Here is a 22,600-nt window from a genome sequence, read left to right on the forward strand (position 1 = left end):
CCTGTGTTTTATTGACTATGTAAAGGCATTCAGCTGTGTGCATCATAACAAATTATGGATAACATTGCGAAGAATGAGAATTTCAGGACAGTTAATTGTGCTCATGAGAAACCTGTACATAGATCAAAAGGCAGTCGTTCGAACAGAACAAGGAGATACTGCGTGGTTTAAAGTCAAGAAAGGTGTGCATCAAGGTTGTATCCTTTCACCACACTTATTCAGTCTGTATGCTGAGCAAATAATCTGAGAAGCTGGACTATGTGAAGAAGTACGCAGCATCAGGATTGGTGGAAAACTCATTAATGACATGCATATACAGATGACACAACTTGCTTGCTGAAAGTGAAGAGGACTTGAAACACTTACTGATGAAGATCAAAGACTACAGCCTTCAGTATGGATTACAACTAAATATAAATAAAACAAAAATCCCCATAAGTGGACCAGTAAGCAACATCATGATAAATGGAGAAAAGACTGAAGTTGTCAAGGATTTCATTTTACGTGGATCCACAATCAACACCCACGGAAGCAATAGTCAAAAAATCAAAAGATGCATTACACTGGGCAAATACACTGCAAAAGACCTCTTTAAAGTGTTAAAAAGCAATGACTAAGGACTAAGGTGCACCTGACCCAAGCCATGGTGTTTTCAATCGTCTCATATGCACATGAAAGCTGGACAATGAATAAGGAAGATCAAAGAAGAATTGATGCCTTTGAATTATGGTGTTGGCGAAGAATATTGAATATACCAGGGACTGCCAAAAAAAATGAACAAATCTGTCTTGGAACATGTACAGTAAGAATGTTCGTGGCAAGCTTCATCTCACATACTTTGGACATGTTATCAGGAGGGATTGGTCCCTGGACCCTCTGCTTGGTAGAGGGTCAGCAAAAAAGAGGAAGACCCTCAAAGAGACGGATTGACACAGTGGCTCCAACCATGGGCTCAAGCGTAACAAGGATCATGAGGATGGCACAGGACCGGGCAGTGTTTCATTCTGTTGTACATATGCTATGAGTTGGAACCGACTTGAAGGCACCTAACAACAACTATATATATATATATACATATATATATACACATATATATATATCACACTATTATCTGTTTTTGAAAGCTCTGAGCAATTTGAGGAAATATTGTGGGGAAATTATTTATTACAGTTTTTAAATGCCCAAGCATTGATCAATTAGACAGTATTTATTGATTGTTGTGCAAGACCCTCTGGGTCGTACTGAGAGGTCAGAAGACATAAATGAGACTATAGACAGGTGGATAAGAAGTACATAATGAAAAGGCTTTCATTGGCAAGGCTTTCCCAGGAAACGAAACAGCAGGAGGCAGGATGATGGTATCAGGTTAATGAAGATGAGAGAGAGATTTGAGAGCCAAATTGGGGTATACGAGTATTGAATTTCTGCAAAGGAGTCTAAGTAATATTTAATGGAACTGAACTGGGATCCAACACAATACACTTTTTCTAGAGATTTATTTCTGCAGTTTTGATGTTGGAACTATGAAATGAAAATATGAAAGCTGGAAATGAGAAAATAGGATATTTTAATGTATTTACTAAGTAATAAATCACTTCATATACACAGATTGGAAGAGGAATTATTTGGCTAATGGATCATGTTAGTGAGATTTGTTTGCTGTCAACCTCTCAGCTCTGCCCACTCTATATTTGACCATCATTAAACTTCTAAGGGGATCCCTGGGTGGCACAAACAGTTAAGGGCGGGACTACTCGCCAAAAGGGTGGAGATTCTAACCTACGCAGAGGCACCTCAGAGGACAGGCCTGGTGATCTGCTTCCAAAAAGTCAGCCTTGAAAACCCTATAGAGCATAGTTCTATGCTGTACACATGGGGTCGTCATGAGCTGGAATCACCTGAATGGCAACTAACAACTACAAACTTCTTAGCAGAGCTCATGAGTTGGGGGCTGACTCCACAGCAGCTAAGAATAACAACGGAGACTTCTTCACTGTTTTCTCCAGCTTTTAGTCTGCTGCTGTCAATCTATTCAAACATCCTTGTAGGCTTTGGACCCTCTCTCTTCCCTTTCCTTGTGTTATCTGCACCATGTTACCTGTATTACACTCTGGATGATAAGCCCTCATTACCCAGAGTGTAATATAGGTACATCACTCTAGGTAATGGGTAATGCTTGATGAAAGTGAAGAGGACTTGAAGCACTTACTAATGAAAGTCAAAGACTACAGTCTTCAGTATGGATTACATCTTAACATAAAGAAAACAAAAATCCTCACAACTGGATAGATAAGCAACATCATGATAAATGGAGGAAAGACTGAACTTGTCAAGGACTTCATTTTACTTGGATCCGCAATCAATGCCCATGAAAGCAGCAGTCAAGAAATCAAACAAGGTATTGAACTGGGCAAATCTGCTGAAAAAGATCTCGTTAAAGTGTTAAAAAGCAAAGATGTCACCTTGAGGACTAAGGAGCACCTGCCCCAAATCATGGTATTTTCAATCACCTCATATGTATAAGAAAGCTGGACAATGAATAAGGAAGACTGAAGAAGAATTGATGCCTTTGAATTCTGGGGTTGGTGAAGAATATTGAATATACCATGGACTGCTGAAAGACTGAATAAATCTGTCTTGGAAGAAGTGCAGCCAGAATGCTTTTTAGAAGCAAGGATGGTGAGACTTTGTCTCACATATTTTGGACATGTTGTCAGGAGGGACCAGTCCCTGGAGAAGGACATCATGCTTGGTAAAGCAGAGGGTCATTGAAAAGGACGAAGACCCTCAATGAGATGGATTGACATGGCAGCTGCAGCAATGAGCTCAAACAGCAATGATTCTGAGGATGGTGCAGGACCAGGCAGTGTTTTGTTCTGTTATACACAGGGTCGCTATGAGTGGGAACTGACTCGACAGCACCTAACAAGAAAAAAAACGGGCCCTCCCTTGGGTGGCACTCTTGTCCTACCTAACCTTGCCCTGCCAGGTAAAGATAATCAATTAGCTACAACTGAATTGGATTGGATTGGATTTATTCCCTCCATCACCTCTAACCAATCCATTCATCCACTTCTTTCCTTTCTTTGAAATTCTCAAAACACTGAGGCACAGCTGCTTTGAAAATAGCAAGTATTCAATAAAGCTAACATTTAAATATGGCTCTTGGCTCAGGGACGACCTGACAACTCTCCAGACAAGGAATGCCTTGCAAACTCCTAAGAACTTCTTATGACTCTTGTTTCCCAGAAAGGGGTACCAAGTCCTAGCATTTTGACTGTCAATTTAACGTTTCAGTTCTCAGTTCCTCAGAGGCGCCTGGAGAGGATGGCTAAATGCACTCTTAACTTACAAAAGTCTGTAGGAAGAAGAAATCAAACAGTGCCCTGAGTTCTTTATTAGTTTAAATTCCTAGCGTACAAGCACCCTAATGCATCTTAAACAAAATAACCCACACACATTCCATTTCTAAGGAGATCGTTTTCCTCTCTTCCTTCCCTTCCTACTTCCCTCTTGCATTTGTCTTTTTCCCCCTTTCCCTTTTTTCTTCCCAGTCTTGTTTCTCCTTTTCTGACGCTTATCAAAATCTTCCCCCAAAAGTTTATCTGCAACCCCCTTTTCCACGAATCATCACCATAAATGAAGCAAACCCTCCATAAACAAAAGAAAAGTCCTCAGTGGGCATGCTGGGTTGGTGAGAACGGCCCTCCGAAGGAGAGACGATCTCACTGTGAAGTTAAAGTGTCCGCAGAAGAGGGGAGGATGAGACCAGATGCGCTCACTTTCAGACTGTCTGACCACTTTGGCACAAGTGGACACCGGGAAAGCAGCTTTCCCTTAAGGGACGAGGAGCTCAGGCACTTTCAAAGTTCCTTCCCTGCCCAGACCCAGGAAAAGTCAGCGGTGCGCAGGCGGAGCCAGTGGGCTGGCGACACCCTCGCCGAAGTCCAGCCCTCTCCCACCTTCCTACCACCTTAGGGAGTAGGCACGGGGAGCTGGATCACCCTCTCAATGAAAGGCAGATGTCCCTTTAAGGTTTGCTTTGCAGCCCGTGGACTTTAGCCTAAACAACGGACCCGCGAAGCTGGCTTTATTTGTCCATGTCTCCGACAGAGCCTGGGAGGCTGCCAGTGGGATTTCAGAGACCGAAAGCGTGAAGGGGCGGGCGATGTGGCAATCCGTCTGGGATGTGAAAAGCGTGGAGCAGACTTAGAGGCATTCGACAAAAACACAGGAAATCACTCCTCCGCGGCTCCTGGGCGCCGCGGCCGGCCGAGGCCCGGACTGAGACCCGCAGCGGCGAGCAGAGTGGCCCAGAGCGCGCGGCTCCGCGCCGGGTCGTGCCCGCCTAGCCCGGCACCTCCCTCGGGAGCTGCAGCCGCTCGAGCCATGGCCCTCCACCGCTACGCCAGCCCAAGGGTCGCTTTCGCCTGCTGTTGGTTCCTCACTGGTGAGCAACCCCACTTCTCCCTAAGCATCTCCCGCGCGCAAGGCTCGGGGCTTGGAGCGAGGAGGGAGGGACATAGAGCGGTGGCTCAGAGAGGAGGAGGGAGAGCTGATCCACTTTCGGGCGCTCCAGGTAGCCTGTCAAGGTTAGAGTACAGAAAGGAGTCTTAGCGTTTGAGTTTTGATGTGAATTAGTTCTGGTGTCTCTTCAAAAACCTCCACCCCAGTGGTAGCAGGGAGGCAATGCTGAACACTTTACAAGCTAGAATTGATTTTTCAAGTTAAAGTTGTTTTTACACTGAAAAAGACATTGTACTTTAGGACTTTGATGAATGACTTTTTTTTTGGCGGGGGGGAGGGCGACTAGAGGGACCGGGTTTATATGCAAAGTTCCTACCCTCAGCTAGGGTAGGAATGCTAATGTTCAAGAGTGCGCATTATTGCTAGATCTTGCCGTCAGGTATTCAAGATCTTTTCTGTTACAAAAGGGGAGGACCCCGAGGCAAAATTGTTTCTTGTCCCTGAATGATGTTTTTATGTCAGCACCCAGAAAGGGGAACGTTTTGGAAAAGGGAAAAAGGACTAGTGAATGTATACTCTGTAATACCACAGCGCAGACCATTTTTTAGAAGAGCAAAATGTAGTATTGTTACTTGTGTATAAGTACGTATTTTAAGGGAGAGACTTAAACAACACAGTGGAGGTGCAAAGTTATATTCAATTTACAAGAAGGTTGAATCACAGTATTTTCTAAGATTTTCCAAATGATTAACCCACGGTCAGATCTTTCTTACCAGTTACTGATCGAGAGGAAAAACTTGAAATGGTGAAAGGAAGAAGGCAGATGGGTGAAAGTAAATTGTTTGAAGCTTTGTGAAGAAAAATCATCTTATTAATGGTTTTCTTAGCATATCAGAGCTATTCAGTTGTTCAGTGTTTTTCTGCTGGAATGCTTATTAGTATTAGTTAATTTAGCATTTTACCATTAAAAACAGGGACAAGCCAGCCAGTTTAGTCTTGCCTTAGATGGCCAAGTTTTGTTAACTTTTATGAAATCACTTAGCAGTGGCTTATTACATTATTTACTCTATTTCCATAAAAAGAGAATTAATAATGAGATACTGGCTCTTAATCCAGACACTTTCCACTACCCAGGAAATGCCTAATAATCCAAACAGTGGTAACTTCTGAGCAGCATTACAGCCAGTGAGTGGTTTAATTTATCAGCTACTGTCACTACCCTTTACACATGTTTCACCTACGATTCCCTTCCAAGTCAAACTTTTGGAGATTGTTTCCATTTAGCTGTTGTTGTACAAAGCCTGAATGTTTTACCAACTATTCAAATTGTACCTTTTTCATTTTATCAAATAAGCAGTTGCTAGTGCAGAAATAATCAAGTAAGGTTTGCATATCCTCTAAAAAGACAAGTAAGAATGAAACAAAAAGAGAAGGTTGACAAGTTACAGTTTCATATATATACTTTTTTTAACTGGTTTTTTTTTTTTAGGTTCCACTACTTTATTTTTCCATGTCTAAAACAGTCAAAAAGTTGTATCTTGTGGATTTTCTGCAATTGTTAGGGTAATATGCCTTGCTGAACCCAGGAAGGGACTTAAGAGAAAATAATGCAGAGATATTTCTAAATTATAATATTTAGTTATATATGTGTGTGTGTGTGTATTTATATAGAGTTAAATTATTGTCTCAGGTGAACAGGTTCCTCATATTGCTATATTACTGTATTTTTATGCTAATAAAGCACACATTATACATGTTTTGCCAACCCAGCAACCCCCCCTCGCTATTTTTGTGAGTTATGCACGTTATTTTCGAAACATACGGTAATTCCTATTTCACAACATAACGTAAGGATCTGAAATTTGACTTCTTTTGCTGCTTTCCCTATCAGTCATCATGTTCTTTCAGGTCCCTCTCAAATTTGAAACTTCTCATCAATTTATAGAGTCCACACCCTAATCTGGGGTCTCATCAGCATACCCACCCATGCAGACTACTTTAGGGTTCCTCTTCTTGTCTCCAATCTGAACCTAACCTCTAATCCACCCTCCTAATACGTAATTTTCATTATATCACAGTCTTTAGTTAGAAACCTTTGGCGATTTTTTGTTGCCTTTCAGATAAATTTATAAATTCTCAACTGCCCACTCATGGCCTGCCCTAATCTAGCAGTCTCCATCTCCTACGTAACCCCTGTATTAGTTTCCTATTGCGGCTGTAACAAATTGCCTGGTTTAAAATGACAGATTTACTCTTACAGTTTTGTAGGTCAGAAGTCTCAGTGGGCTACAACCAAGGTGTCATCAGGGTTGTGTTCTGGAGGCTCTAGGGAAGAATCCCTTCGCTTGCCTTTTCCAGTTTCTAGAGGCCGCCTGTATTCCTTAGCTCTTGGTTCCTTTCAAAATCAGCAGCACAAAAATCTTTCCCTCTGACTCTACTTCATTGTCACATCTCCTTCTCTGACTCTGATCCACTTGCCTCCCTTTTATAAGAACACTCGTGATTACATTGGGCCCACGTGGGTAATCCAGGATAATCTCCCCATATCAAGGTCCCTAATTTCATCTCATCTGCCAAGTCCCTTTTACCCTGTAAGGCAACATATTTACAGGTTCCAGGGATTAGGACATGGCCATTTTTGGAGAGCCATTATTCTGCCTACCACAACCCATAAACATAAACTGCCTATTCTAGTCAGTCACATTTCTTTACTTAATCTATAATTCTCATGCTTATTTTGCCACTGTGGATATGATCTTGTTTTATGCATCCAGAAGTGAACTCCACCCTTTCTTCCCACCACCCCCTGCCATCTAAACAAACTTTGCAGCTTTCAAAGCTGAGTTAACATCACAGATACAACAAACCACCACCACCTCAATAAACTTCCCATTAGATTTAGATTCCCATTAACATTTAATAAAATGATTTGTCAAGAAAGATGTTCTCCCTCATGTCCAAATAAAGTCTTTAATGTTATTTTATGTATGTCAAAGTCCCAACGAAAAAACTCGTGACACAAATAAGGGATTTAATAGAAGAAAATTTAACAAAAGGACTTTTTACGAAAGTGTTACAAAGAAAATGACAAAATAGGGTGGAGCACCTAGGACAAGCAACAGCGGAAATAACCAGCCTGAGGAGGGAGCAATATTAGCCTGACTTTAAACTGTAGCTGTGGGAGAGGGGCCTTTGGACAGGACCTGTGGCCACAGGTGGAGGAGTGCTGATATTGTCAAAACTGCAGCCCAGCATGGGAGAGCAGAGGAAATAAATACCCCCCACCTCTGGTGGCACAGTGCTTAAGAGCTATGGCTGCTAACCAAAAGGTTAGCAGTTCGAATCCACCAGGCGCTCTTTGCAAACTCTATGGGGCAGTTCTACTCTGCCCTGTAGGGTAGCTATGAGTCGGAATCGACTAGATGGCAATGGGTTTGGTTTTTTTGGTTCTCCCTCCAAGGGGGCCCTAGTGGCGCAGTGGTTAAACATTTGGCTGCTAACCAAAAGGCTGGCAGTTCGAATCCACCAGCTGCTCCTTGGAAACCCTATGGGGAAGTTCTACTCTGTCGTATAGGGCCGCTATGAGTTGGAATCAACTCGATGGCAACAGGTTTGGTTTGGTTTTCTCCCTCCAAGGAGCCCTGGTGGAGCAGTGGGTTAAGTGCTCAGCTGTTACCTGAAAGGTCGATAGTTTGAGCCCACGATAGTTTGAGCCCACCAGCTACTCCGTGGGAGAAAGATGTGGCAGTTTACTTCCCTAAAGATTACAGCCTTGGAAACTCTATGGGCAGTTCTACTCTGTCCTACAGGGTCGCTAATGAGTTGGAAATCAACTCTATGGCAATGGGTTTGATTTTGGTTCCTTTCCCTCCTTCCACCCTCTAGTATCTTGCTCATCCCCCCCTATGGCCATACCCAAATGACAAGATTCAGCCTCCTAGGGGACAAGGGTCAAGACTGACAATAACAGAATAACTAGCACAACTTAAGGCTGGGAAGAAAAAAACAAAAAACCAAACCCGGTGCCCAATAGGACAGGGAAGAAGTGCCTCATATGGTTTCCAAGGAGCAACTAGTGGATTCAAACTAACTGAGAATATATTATGTGGCAGGTCCTGTGCCAAGAACTTTACATGCATTATTTCATATTAACTGTCAAAATAACAAACCCTAAGAGTTTGGCACTATTCTCCATATTTTAGAGATGAAGAAACTTAAGTACTGAGAGGTTAAGTTCATTTGTCCAAAGTCACAAAGCTAGAAATGAGCACAGCCTGTGCTCAGTTCAGATCTCTGACCCCAAATTGCATGCTTTGAAATAATACGACATAGAGCTTGCCTAAATATAAGTCCATTTCCCTCTTGCTAACCACTCTAAGTGTGAAATCTAAGAATAATTATCTAAGACTTTGATAGGGGTCTATTAATGATGCATGTGAGTCTGTTATTTTCATGATATTTAGGTATACAGTCAACTTAGATGATATCCCATCCTACATTTGTCATAACGCAAATAAGACCACTGTCTCTGGTTATTAACAGTATAAATATAGAATGATCTCTAACTTATTTGTCTCTTCTCCCTAGAAACATTTTAGCTGGCCTAGAATCAACTTTTATGACTTTTTTGCACACACAAAATTTCTTACTCAAAATTAAGTCTAGTGAGGAGATGGCTGAATATGGAAAGGAAGTCAGCTACTTACCCATAACAATGAATGACCTTCAATGACAGACAATGTATTGGCAGGAATTACTGAAGATGATGAAACTCTTCTATCAGTCATTATGATGTCTCTAACGGCAGCAATGGTTCACAGGATTTTTGTTTGTTGAGTAACAATGAAATATATATGCTAAACTTATTTATCTTCTTTTTCTCCCTGCTGTCAGGATGCTAATCTAGCTATTTTTGACAAATGAGCTCTTGGGCCACAGTTTATCACTGTTCATCTTACTTCCTTCTATGAATGCTCCTCTGCCATGTTGCTTGTTGCTTCATCACCAACCCAACAAAATTCCCATTAGGATTAGAACTTGCTGAATTTTAGCATGCCCCTTAAAACTGTTGAATAGGAAAATTATAGCAGACATCTTATTTTGATTTTAAGGTTTTTCTTATCCATGAAACCACGTTATTAACCATAAAAAGCCTGACCCAAACTGCAAAAGCCTGCCAGAAACTGCTCTACAGCAACGTAAGTTTGTCTTAGCCTTACAGAAGAGGATAGTTGTCAAACCATTACCTCTTAATTTAAATCTTAAAGTCTCATGGCTGCAAGTGGGTGGAGGGCCAGCCAAATTATTAGCTGCCAGGTCAGAAGTAACCTGATACCAGTCGATCTCAGTAAAGGGGTGAAGGCAAGTTTGAATCAATCATGTTAAGATTAGCCAGTGGTCGATCTTCTATATTTATCTTCTCTTTATAAGCTTCAGTACACCTAGTTCAACCATTCGCTTTTTCTGCAATCAGAATGGTCTCCCTATATGCATACAGAATAACTGCTCAGAATAAACCTTATATTCAAATTTCCGTGAGTTTTGAACATTTTTACCAAAGTATTTTATAGAATACAGTAGCTCATGTTCAAAATTTATTCAGAGAATTAGGGATCAAAATGCTATTCTTTACCTACACTGTTCTTCTCTTCTGTGAAACACAAAATAGTGTGACTTGAATTTGGGTTAAGAAACTGAGATGAAAGATATTTTGGAATCATTGCCACAGTGCTAAAGTCAGAATAGATTGCCTATTCAGAGTGGTCTGTGACTAGAGAATTGTATTTGCTCTCAAAGCAAGTAGAGTATCAAGAAATGTAAATGAGTGGAATATATTCCTGTCCTCAAGATTATTGAGCTTCCTTCAGTTCCTCTATAGTGCCAGCTCCTCTGAAGTCTCCTCTGGGCCTTTGCATAAGTAGCTACTTCCACTGTTAAAATTCTTCAATTCCCGACATGAGTGTAATTTCTGAGTGACCTCCTGGAATATATTGGGTCCCCTCCCCAATGAACGTGCAGTTCCCTAACACCTTTGCTTCTGTAAAGTCACGTAGCACATACTTTTATTATAATTAGATATCTACTTGCTGTCTTCCCAACTTGCTGTATGCTCTGTGAGGGCAGAGTCTAGGTAGCACCTAGGAATAATAACTAACCAACCAACCCACTGCCATCGAGTTGATTCTGACTCGTAGTGACCCTACAGGACAGGGTAGAACTGTCCCATAGGGTTTGCAAGGCTGTAAATCTTTATGGAAGCAGACTGCTACATCTTTCTTCCCACGAAGCGGACGGTGGGTTTGAAATGCTGACCTTTTGGTTAGCAGCCAAGTGCTTTAATCACTACACCACCAAGACTCCCTTAGGAATAATGTTGCTGTGTGCCATTGAGTGGATTCCAACTCATAGTGACTCTATAGGGCAGCGTAGAACTGCCCCATAGGGTTTCCAAGGAGCGGCTGGTGGATTTGAACTGCGCACCTTTTGGTTAGCACCCTGAACTCTTAACCATTTCACCACCAGGGCTCTGTTAGGAATAATAGGCACTCTTTTTTTTTTTTTTTTTTTAAATTGAATGAGTCATGAAAGAATAAACTCATTTGGCCCCTTTAATTATATCCCTACCTAGAATACTTAAGTCTAACCGAACCAAATCTGTTGCCTTCAAGTGGATTCTGACTCATAGCAACCCCACAGGACAGAGTATAACTGCCCCATAGGGATTCCAAGGAGCGGCTAGTGGATTCCAACCGCCATCCTTTCGGTTAGCAGCGGAGCTCTTAACTACTGTGCCACCTGGGCTCCTTAATTATATCTCTGCCTGGAATACTTAATTCTACCTATATTTATTATCTAATTGAATGGAAGACACCAACTGAAGGATTCACTTTATTGGAAACCCTGGTGGTGTAGTGGTTAAGAGGTATCGACTCGACGGCAGCCGGTTTTTTTAAAGAAAGAAAAGTGCTACCAATTTTAACTGCTAGATTGTTAGATGCATCCTAATTTCGTAGATGTTGAAATGTGAGAAAATGTGCATGTGAAATTTAGACTAAATAACACGCAGTATATATAAATGGTAATTTTCTATTACATTTCTTTGTATTTAAAAAAATATATACAAATCAAAATTTCTGGATACAGCAATATGAACATTGTCCCTCCCCTGGGTTCTCTTCCAGAGCCAAGTTTATAGCTGATTCAGGGAATAATTGCTCCTCTGGTACCAGCAGCCTCATCAGATCCCAAGGGCAGAACTTCTTCTAAATATTCCATCTTTAAAAAGAAGCCTCAGGAGAAAGGTGACAATAAAGTCATCAAAAAATGATCCAGTTGTGCAGGAGCAATGACCCTAGCTTCGGCAAATCCTAACTATGTCAAATTGGTGGGAGGCACTAAAGCTCCATATATGTGAAGGGGCCTAATTTTTATCTAGCCTCTTCTATAATTTAAAAGAAAGATTAAAAAATCAACTATGTCTTAAATAAAACAAAATTAAAATACATACAATGGTTGGCGTTAGAACTCACTTTATGTGAATGTTTGTACCCAAATAGATCTCTACAAACAAAACAATAAATCTGAATTAAATAATCATTATTATTCAAATATCAAACGTATAGTTTTTTTATATATCTATATATCTGTATGTATATGTATTATCTGAGATCTGTTGAAATAAATGCAGTTTTAATAGGCCCCCTAAATCACATTAGGAATTTAAATGATTAAAATGGCCTACATATTTTATTATAGATCACATACACATACAAATTACAGTGTACTTTCAAAATTATTAACTAGACTTTTATTTTAGTGCTTTAGGTGAAGGTTTACAGAGCAAATTAGTTTCTCATTAAACAACTAATATACAGATTGTTTTGTGACATTGGTTACCAACCCTGCAACGTGTCAACACTCTCGCCTTCCGAACCTTGGATTTCCCATTTCTATTCATCCAGCTTTCCTCTCCCCTCCTGCCTTCTCTTCCCTGCCCCTGGGCTGGTGTGCCCATTTAGTCTTGTGTACATGTTTGAGCTATGTGTATTATTGTTTGTTTTGTGGGCCTGTCTAATCTTTGGCTGAAGGATGACCCTCAGGGGTGACTTTAGTACAGAGTTAAAAGGGTGCCCGGGGGCCATACTCTCAGAGTTTCTCCAGTCTCTGACAGACCAGTAAGTCTGGTCTTTTTTTTTTTGAGTTTGAATTTTGTTCTACATTTTTCTCCAGCTCTGTCCAGGACCCTCTATTGTGTTCCATGTCAGAGCAGTCGGTGGTAGCCGGGTACCGTCTAGTTGTGCTGGATTCAGTCTGGTGGAGGCTGGGTAGTTGTGGTCCATTAGTCCTTTGGACTAATCTTTCCCTTGTATCTTTAATTTTCTTCATTCTCCCTTGCTCCAGACGAGGTGGAACCAGTAGAGTATCTTAGATGGCTGCTCACAAGCTTTTAAGACCCCAGACGCTACTCACCAAAGTAGGATATAGAACATTTTCTTTATAAACTCTTATGCCAATTGAGCCAGATGCCCCCCAAGACCATGGTCCCCAGCCCTCAGCCCAGTAACTCCATCCCTCAGGGAGTTTGGATGTATCTATGAAGCTTCCATGACCTTGCCTTGGTCAAGTTGTGCTGACTTCCCCAGTATTGTGTACTGTCATACCTTCACCAAAATTACCACTTATCTATTGTCTAGTATTAACTGGAAACCCTGGTGGAATAGTAGTTAAGACAGGTCTGCTAACCAAAAGGTAGGCAGTTTGAATCCACCAGGTGCTCCCTGGAAACTCTATGGGCAGTTCTACTCTGTTCCGTAAGGACACTATGAGTCAGAATGGACTTGACAGCAATGGGTTTTGGTTTCGGGTTAGTATTAACTAAACTTTTAGATGGCCAAATACTAATGTCTGAAAACACATGGGTATTGATCAGCTCTTAAAAATATCTGTGTAACACATTTTCTTGTAATATATTTGGCAAAATAATGCTGTACTGTATAGGGATATGTACACACAGAAACCCACACACATAGACACCCCTTTGTTGACAGGATTTTGTTTATTTGGTAGGGGGCTTTGTATTGCTTTGTGACAATTTCAAGTAAGTATTTTCAATCACAGGAAATTTAGATAGTGAGTACAGAAAGTTCCTTATTCAAAAGAAAAACAAAACAAAAAACCTCTTCCCTTTACCCTTTGCCTGAATTAGCTGAATAATTGTCCCAGTTGCCCACTTAGCTTTGTTTATGGAGGTCACGTGGGAGACTTTCTACAATCTAAAGCTAGTACATTCTTTCTAAATAAATGATTGTGTGTATTACTAGATATTCATAATCAGAGTTCTGGCTACTTATTCTGGAAAGATCACTTTCCAATTTATGTATAATAAAACTCACTGTTATGCATTAATTTAAAACATTTAAAAATCTTTTCCTCAGTAAGATATGTTTAAAATAATCTTTTTTTCTTATCTAAGCATGGATGTCTCAAAATTTAAAACAGACTTATAAAAACTTACTTTAAGAGTAATCTCTTTTTAAATTTTAAGTAACATTTTGAAGCACACCATGATTTCCTAATTTTAGGATGGGAGTGATAAACAAGTTAAAAACTGAATTGAAAGAAAAAGAACAACTACTCATTCTTTCATATAACAATCATGATTATGTATGAGTGGTTGTGTTCCAGGAATACAAAGAGAAATAAGAGGGTGTCTCTGCTCTTAAGAGGCTCACAATCTGGAAGAGGCAATAGACATGCAAAGAAGTAATGATGGGAGGGGCTACCAAGGCACTGTAAGCAGAGGGATGAAAAGATAAGGTTTGTGTTACAGGAAGGTAAGTCTTACAACAAAACAGAAGATGGAAACAAGAAAATTTATAAAGTTCCTACTATTTAAGGGTCACTGTGCTAAGGAGCCTGGTAGAGCAGTGGTTAAGAGCTCAGCTGCTAACCAAAAGGTTGGCAGTTCGAATCCACCAGCTGCTCCTTGGAAACCTTATGAGGCAGTTCTACTTTGTCCTTTAGATTGCTAAGAGTCTGAATTCATTCCATGGCAACGTGTGTGTGCGCGCGCACGCGTGCGCGCGCGCACGCGCGTGTGTCTGTGTCTGTGTCTGTGTGTCTGTCTGTCTGTCTGCTAAGGATGTTGTCCCTGGAAGGTGCAACTAAATAATGCACTTGGCTGTTGGCTGCTAACCAAAAGGTTGGAGGTTCAGGTCCACCCACAGGCACCTCTGAAGAATGGCCTGACAATCTGTTTCCAAAAAAAAAATCAGGTATTTAAAAGCCTATGGAGCACAGTTCTACTCTGACACACATGGGGTTGCCATGAGTCAGAACCGACCTGACGGTAACTGGTACTGGTGCTGGTGCTAAGGACAAGATTTTCATCCTTTAGGGGCCCACAATCCTGCAGCTGTCATATAAATCATTTTTTACATATTATTCTTATACAAAGGAGAACTGTAATTTATTTCACCAATGATACATGAACCGCTTCATACAGTAGGGCTGACTAAAAGTTTTCTTGGAAAGTAGGTGCTAGTATAAATACATGCACCCAACAGATTATCCATCAGTCAACTCTACTGAATCAGTTATTTTTCCAAGGCTGATGGCATTAAAGTGAGCCCTTTGCTGGTTGCTTTGTCAGATGCAGATTTCTAGATTGCTTTGGGCCAGGCATTCTTACACATTTATCACAGTACCTTATGTTTTTATAGAGCTCTACAGTTTACAAGGTTTTGATCTCATTTAATTCACATAAGGCTTGTCAAATGAGAGAGGCAGGGCAACTAATCATATTTGCAATTCAGAAAGAACGAGGTAACGCTTATAGACGTTAGGGAGTTTATGTAAAGTTGCTAGAATCCAGCTAGAAAAGACCATAACTCAGTTGATTCTTGGTGCAGTCATTAAACTTGGAATCAGTCTTTTCCACTAAATAAGGCCTTTTATTGGTAAGTTGTTATTAGGTGTCGTCGAGTTGATTTTCGACTCAGTGACCCCATGTGACAGAGTAGCACTGCCCCATAGGGTTTTTTTTAGGCTGTAATCTTTACCGGAACAGATCACCAGGTTTTCTCCTGCGGAGCCACTGGGTGGGTTCAAACCACCAATCTTTCACTTGGCAGCGGAGCACTTAACTGTTGTGCCACCAGGCCTCCTTAAACAAAGCCTTAGTAGACTCAAATTCAAAAGGTAATATGCAAAATAAACGTGTTTTTTAAAGTTAGTGTTGTTGTAAAATAATTTTTACAGCAATTTTAAATATTAAATTCAATCCCCTCAATTCTTAAGTAAAAGAAACCAAGGTTTAAAGAGACTGAGTGTTGCCAAAAGCCACAGTAAAAACAACTGACAGGGTAAGAACCACAATCCAGGACATCTGACTTCTAGCCCAGTTCTCTTTTTTAGACACTGGAAGGGTATCAAAAACAACACATGAAAAATTCTGGAGGTAATGACATTGACTTTTTTTTTCTTTTTCTGGAGAGATTAATATAAATACAATGTTATAGGGAAAAAAAGTGTAATTAAATTACTGATATAAAGTTTGCTATCTTTAAAGAGTCGATAAATAAGTATAAAATAGAATTTAAAGCAACAGACTTAAACTGTGGTCTTTTCCTCATGATTTTGCTTATTTTGATAAAGAATAAAAATATTTCTACAACCAGAGCAGTTTTTAAGTAAGAGGAATTGCTTTTTAAACTAAACCATCCCGTCAACTCCAACTAATGGCAACCCTCTGCATGTCAGAGCAAAACTGTGCTCCAGGGAGTTTTCAATGGCTGAATTTTCAGAAGGAGATTGCCAGGCCTTTCTTCCAAGGCCCCTCTGGGTGGACTCAAACCACCAACCTTGCAGTTAACTGCTGAGCATTAACAATTTGTGCCAGCCAGGGACACCACTTTTTAAACTACCATTCTTAAATTAAGTGAACTATAATCAACAATATCAGTGCCTCAAGAAGTGTCTGTGGTGATAATGTCTCTAGCACTCTTTACATCTGACCACCCAGCTTATTATTCATATGCGTCCCTACTATGTGCAAAGGACATTGCATTGGTCACTGGGGGTGCAGAAGGATGAATCTGTGCAGAGTTCGATAAGAAATAAAAGATAGGTATTTGAATTAATACAATGCAGAGTTCCAAGTCAAAGATAACATTTAAGCTGGCTCTTAAAGATAGGTAGGATGAATAGAAGCAGGGACGAGAGGAAGTGACACTTTAAATAGAGAGAACAGCATGAGCTAAGGTAGCAAGTAGAAAGTTTAAAGTAGAAAGTTTCCAGGACATCTGGGGGCTAAAGGTTACACCCATGGTAGAATATAGGGTGCCTTGAAAGGACAACTGGAGTCCCTAGGTGGTGCAAATGGTTAACACACTTGGCTGCTAACCAAAACTTTGGCAGTTTGAGTCCACCCAGAGGTGCCTTAGAAGAAAGGCCTGGCAAACTACTTCTAAAAAATCATCCACTGAAACACTATAAAGGACAGTGCTACTCTGACACACATGGGATCACCAAGAGTTGGAGTCAACTTGACAGCAACTGGTTTTTTGAAGGGGACAAGCAGGAAATAAAGCTTGTAAGGAGGGATCATCGAAGCTTTGAATGTCAAGGAGTTTGGACTTTCATTAATAGGGAATGGGAACCAAAAATAACTCAAAATAAAAGTGTAATGATTACTCTAGAAATACTAAGCCATAACACAAAATCTGTGAGAGAACATCAGATCATTCAACAATAAGCTCAAGTTACTGGAAAAAGGAAAAAAAAAAAGTTGTAAATCATTGTAGACGTTTCAGACCAAGTATTATTTTTATGAAAAATTGTGTAGCATGTTCAATCACTGATGTATTTTTATATTTAAAAAGAGAGCCCAGAGCAGTGTACCTCATAATTAAAAAGTAAAATAAAAGGAATTATGGGTCAATGTTGGGTTTTCACAGGTTTTAAATGTAGAAATAGATGTGTATTTTTCTGAAGTAGAATATTACATTTTTCTCAAGGATTATAATGGTGACGTAGGCTGGACAGAAGGAAAACTATGTCGGAAAAATAACACAAAGATTTTAAGAGGTAACAAAAGAGCAGGGAAGTAACGATTCCTTTTCAAATCATCTAGGTCGGTTTTTCAAATCATCTAGGTCGGTTCCCAAGTTACAAGTCTTTGTTTAACAGGTAAAGATGACTGGAGGGGGAAGTGACAGTGGATAACAGCATTCATAGTAGAGTATTGTAGTAGTATAAAGGGCAGATGGTATGGAGTTACAATTAAGTAGGTCTGAATTTGAATGTGGGTTACGTGATCTTAACTTTCCTATAATTCATTCTTTCCATTTATAAGTTTAGGATAACAAATATTTACCTTTTGGTAAAAAAAGCATAGGAACGTACCTGGAGAATACTCCATAAATGATAGATCTTCAATAAAAATCTAGTATTTATTAAGATCCTACTGTGTACCTAGCAAAAAGTTCTTCGCGGTGCAAGCAGTTAAGTGCTGGACTACTAACCGAAATGTTGGTGGTTAAAACTCACCCAGAGGCACCTTGGAAGAAAGGCCTGGCAATCTGCTTCTGAAAGCCCATAGCCTTGAAAACCCTATAGAGCACAGTTCTGCTCTACACACACAGACTCAACAGCAATGGATTTGTGTTGTTTGGTGTGCCTAGCACTGTGATTCGATGGTTTTAATCGTTGGCAGACTATGGGGGGAGGTGAATTGTACTTAGAACGGTGATCAGGGAACACTCAACCTCTGCTCCCCAAGCTCAAAAATTTCTCCTCCTCCACACACACATCTCCCGCTCTCTCTCTTACACACACACCACACACACACACACACACACACACACACACACACACACACACAGTCATTCTACCAGTGCGGATGCAGGGTACTTTGGAGAGGCAAGCCACATTCACATTCAAGTGCGATCAGTTCCTTGCTTAGTGAAAAGCTTCTGAGTTCTCTTGCAAAATGATATTTTTCATTGGAAGAAGAAAGAGAAGACAGTCTGAATTAGAAACTTTGCAAGGGCAAAGTATGATAGAAAGGTGGGCAAGGAAGAGGGAAAGAGAAAGTCAAGGGGAGAGGGAAGAAATGCTACAAAGCAAATAGCAGTTCTAATTTAAACTAGAGCCCTGGAGGGGACCTATGCGTCCCCTGACAATCTCCGATGAAGATAATTGAGACGAGTTTAAATGATCAAGACTTTGATTTTAAAATCAAATCTGTAGCTTTTACATTGGGGTCAATCACAGTTAAGAGATCAGTTTCCCCCCACTTTCCATTATTCCCAGCTCAGTTTAGGTTGGTCAGTAAAGCTCCGGCCCTAAGCTATTATAAGGAAGATGTTTCTCTGCCCCATCACCCTAAACCACCCCCCACCATAAACATTCCACAGGCTACTGAACTGTGGAAAGCTGTGACTGCCAAGTTTGGATTCTGGGATTCTCAGGTCAAGCAACTGAGAAGTCCACCCGGGGGTAAATTCCACAGATGGTTCCTTCTCTCTCTGGGACCAGTGCTTAGACATCTGGTTTAATCAGTTCGTGCACAGAGACACGGTAACTAAGCTCAGAAAACAGCTGAGCACGTTGCTGAGAGCCCAGGGACCTTGAGCAGGCGTTCTTAGAAACCGATGCTGCAAATACCAGCTCCAACAGGCGTGTAGCGTCTGAGTACGGATAAGGCAGGAGCAAAACCGAGCTTAGTTTGGACCTTTGGATCAAGTCTGCACTTTTGAGAGTTTTTACTTTTAGATACGTTTTAAAATCGGATTTACCCGGAGGATGGAGGTGCAGAGTAGCAACTGTACCCAGTTGGAAAATAAATATGTTTACACTCACATTCTCCTCAGATTCTTCACAAACGAGGAAGGAAGAGGAAACCTGGAAAATCCAAGTTTGACATTAAAAGACTCGCCACCGAAGATTACGTAGATACTTTGACTAGAGTTGAGCTGCCAGGAGCACCTCCGTAGTTACTGCGCTTGCGCACGCGTAAACTGCGGCCGCGCCTCCCCGTCGGAGACGTGAAACGTGCGAGGGGAGCGGGGAGGGGAAACCGGGAGGCAGGATGCGCATGCGCTCTCGTTGCATCAGCCGCTTTATCGGTGCCGGTGGCTTGAGCCGCGGGGAACTACGTGTCCCTACAACTTCTTTCGCATCCGATTGGCGAGGTGCGTTCCGAGACTGAAAAATGAAGGGCTACTAGAGTAAGTGCTCCCCTCGGCTGCAGGAGTTGAAGTTAGAATATTTCCTTCCCGCCAGACAAGTGCCTGTCGGAACCAGACCCCGCCCCCTCCCTCCTTCCCGGCCCCTTTCCTGGTGGGGACCCTTTCTTGTTCGGGCCTTGAGCCCCTGCCAACATCATGAAGCTCGTGAGGAAGGACATTGAAAAGGACAACGCGGGCCAGGTGACCCTGGTCCCCGAGGAGCCCGAGGACATGTGGCACACCTACAATCTAGTGCAGGTGGGCGACAGCCTGCGCGCTTCCACCATCCGTAAGGTGCAGACTGAGTCCTCCACGGGCAGCGTGGGAAGCAACCGGGTCCGCACGACCCTCACCGTCTGCGTAGAGGCCATCGACTTCGATTCTCAAGCCTGCCAGCTGCGGGTAAAGGGGACCAACATTCAAGAGAATGAGTATGTCAAGATGGGGGCTTACCACACCATCGAGCTCGAGCCCAACCGCCAGTTCACCCTGGCCAAGAAGCAGTGGGACAGTGTGGTTCTGGAGCGCATCGAGCAGGCCTGTGACCCAGCTTGGAGCGCTGATGTGGCGGCTGTGGTCATGCAGGAAGGCCTCGCCCATATCTGCTTAGTCACTCCCAGCATGACCTTAACTCGGGCCAAGGTGGAGGTGAACATCCCTAGGAAGCGGAAAGGCAACTGCTCTCAGCATGACCGGGCGTTGGAGCGGTTCTATGAACAGGTGGTCCAGGCCATCCAGCGCCATATACACTTTGATGTTGTAAAGTGCATCCTGGTGGCCAGCCCAGGCTTTGTGAGGGAGCAGTTCTGCGACTACATGTTTCAGCAAGCAGTGAAGACTGACAACAAAGTGCTGCTAGAAAACCGGTCCAAATTCCTTCAGGTAAAGCAGTCTTACCTAGGGATCAACAGAAATGGGCAGTGGGATTGGTATAAACTCCTGCTAAAGTTCTATAAGTGGAAAAAGTAAAGGAAGAAAAAGCCTTTACTTCGCTGGGATTGCAATTGTAAATTAGTTCTGAAATGGGGTAAATAGAATACAGTTTTTTTTTTTTTAGAAGACTACTGTTAATACCAGCAAATTTATAGAGTAACCTTTGCTGAAATGCTTAAACATGTATAAAGTCTCATTAGTGCTTTTAGTCTTAGGTCATTGTGGCTGATGGATGGGTGCCCTAAGAGACTCTTTGTTTAACTTTCATAATTGTGATTCTAGGTACATGCCTCCTCTGGACACAAATATTCCCTGAAGGAGGCCCTTTGTGACCCTGCTGTAGCTAGCCGCCTTTCAGACACTAAAGCTGCTGGGGAAGTAAAAGCCTTGGATGACTTCTATAAAATGTTACAGCATGAACCTGACCGAGCTTTTTACGGACTCAAGCAGGTGGAGAAGGCCAATGAGGCCATGGCAATTGATACATTACTCATCAGCGATGAGCTCTTCAGGCACCAGGATGTAGCCACACGGAGCCGGTACGTGAGGCTGGTAGACAGTGTGAAAGAGAATGCAGGCACGGTTAGAATATTCTCCAGTCTTCATGTATCTGGGGAACAGCTCAGTCAATTGACTGGAGTAGCTGCCATTCTCCGCTTCCCTGTCCCTGAACTCTCTGACCAAGAAGATGATTCCAGTTCTGAAGAGGATTAATGATTGGAATTTATATAATTGAGACAACCTTATGCTTCACTACTTCACTGCTACAATGCATTTCCCCAGCATATTTGTGACGCAAAGCTGCAAGAGTGTTACTTTTTGACTCTTACAGGGATTTCTGATGTATTTGATCACACTAGGTCACAACCACATTTTTTGGTTGGCAGGACATTTACTCAAGCTAAAAAATAAACTAAAAAAGAAAGAAATCTTTGTGTATTACCATCTTTATTAATTGGGATAATTTTATATAGGAATGATCAGTTATTTGCAGTGCTTATAAAAGTTGTGTGTCTAATAATACCTATGTATTGTTCGGGATATATCATAAAACCCCATGCTGTGTGCTTTGAAATAGTTTTCCATAGGAAAAGTTTTTACCTCATCATCCTTAGTTTACATTGTTTATTTTAATTCTTCATGGTGTTCTTCAACTGCACTTAATGATCCTTTCTGCCTCTACCTCTGTACATACTCCATTTTTTTTTAAAGATTTAAATCTATTTGCTGTTTTAAGCAATAGCCAAACAATTAGGAGACTTTTTTTTTTAATCTGAAGTGGTTTTACTAATTATTAAATTATTGAAAACTGAATAATTTGAGTAATTTAAAAGTACAAGCTTAATTAAATTATTCCTTGGAAATGTACTTTAATAATGCCATTTAAAATTAATATTTGAATCAACTCACAGGTAAATATAGCTTTAATTATGTTTGGGAACAAAATTGAGAATAAATTAAAAATAATTAAAAACTGTGTGTGATAGGCTGAATAATGACTCATCAAAGTAAGAGACTTTTCTTGAAGACATTTAAAATGAGATTTTTCTCAAGAGACTTGTTAAGCCAATCATGTTAAAAGTAAACTCTTGTTTTGTTGTTAGAATTAGTCATGTTTGCTTTAGAGGACCAGTTAATCAGCTATTCTTAGATCATGGGTTTTTGATCTGCCAGAGATTCACAAGATAATCTAGTTGAGACCTCTTCATTTTTAAAATGAGACCTGAGGTATGACTTGCTGGTCATGTGGCTACTGAGTGGGCAAAGCTGAAAGTAGTCCCTAATTCAGACCCCACTGAAAGACTACTTTTTTGGAGGGGAATGTGGATTTGTGAAAATGATACTTAATGCTGTTTTATCTTTGTGTGTGGCATTAGTCTTTGTGCTTCCACGTTCTTACTGGACTTTTCATCACATCCTATTAGAGTTGAGACAACCTGTTTAGAAAGTTTGTGTAACAGGCAATCATT

At 41.1% G+C, this 22,600-nt stretch overlaps 2 protein-coding genes across 2 annotated transcripts in view; both read left to right on the plus strand.

The window, feature by feature from the left end:
* Positions 1-4,092: 4,092 nt before the first annotated feature.
* Positions 4,093-22,600, plus strand: part of ITGA1 (integrin subunit alpha 1) — a 187,510-nt gene continuing 169,002 nt past the window's right edge. Inside the window, exon 1 of the mRNA XM_004380455.2 lies at positions 4,093-4,450. Within this exon, the coding sequence (XP_004380512.1) occupies positions 4,390-4,450 (61 nt within the window). The 5' untranslated portion in view covers positions 4,093-4,389. The remainder of the gene's footprint in view (positions 4,451-22,600) is intronic.
* PELO (pelota mRNA surveillance and ribosome rescue factor) lies at positions 19,671-21,562 on the plus strand. Its single transcript, XM_004380454.1, has 2 exons — positions 19,671-20,579; positions 20,913-21,562. Exons 1-2 carry the CDS (start codon positions 19,854-19,856, stop codon positions 21,342-21,344), a joined length of 1,158 nt encoding a protein of 385 aa, XP_004380511.1. The 5' UTR covers positions 19,671-19,853; the 3' UTR covers positions 21,345-21,562.

This window comes from Trichechus manatus, unplaced genomic scaffold (genome assembly GCF_000243295.1).
Source record: "Trichechus manatus latirostris isolate Lorelei unplaced genomic scaffold, TriManLat1.0 scaffold00074, whole genome shotgun sequence".
In the NCBI taxonomy this organism is placed as follows: domain Eukaryota; kingdom Metazoa; phylum Chordata; class Mammalia; order Sirenia; family Trichechidae; genus Trichechus; species Trichechus manatus.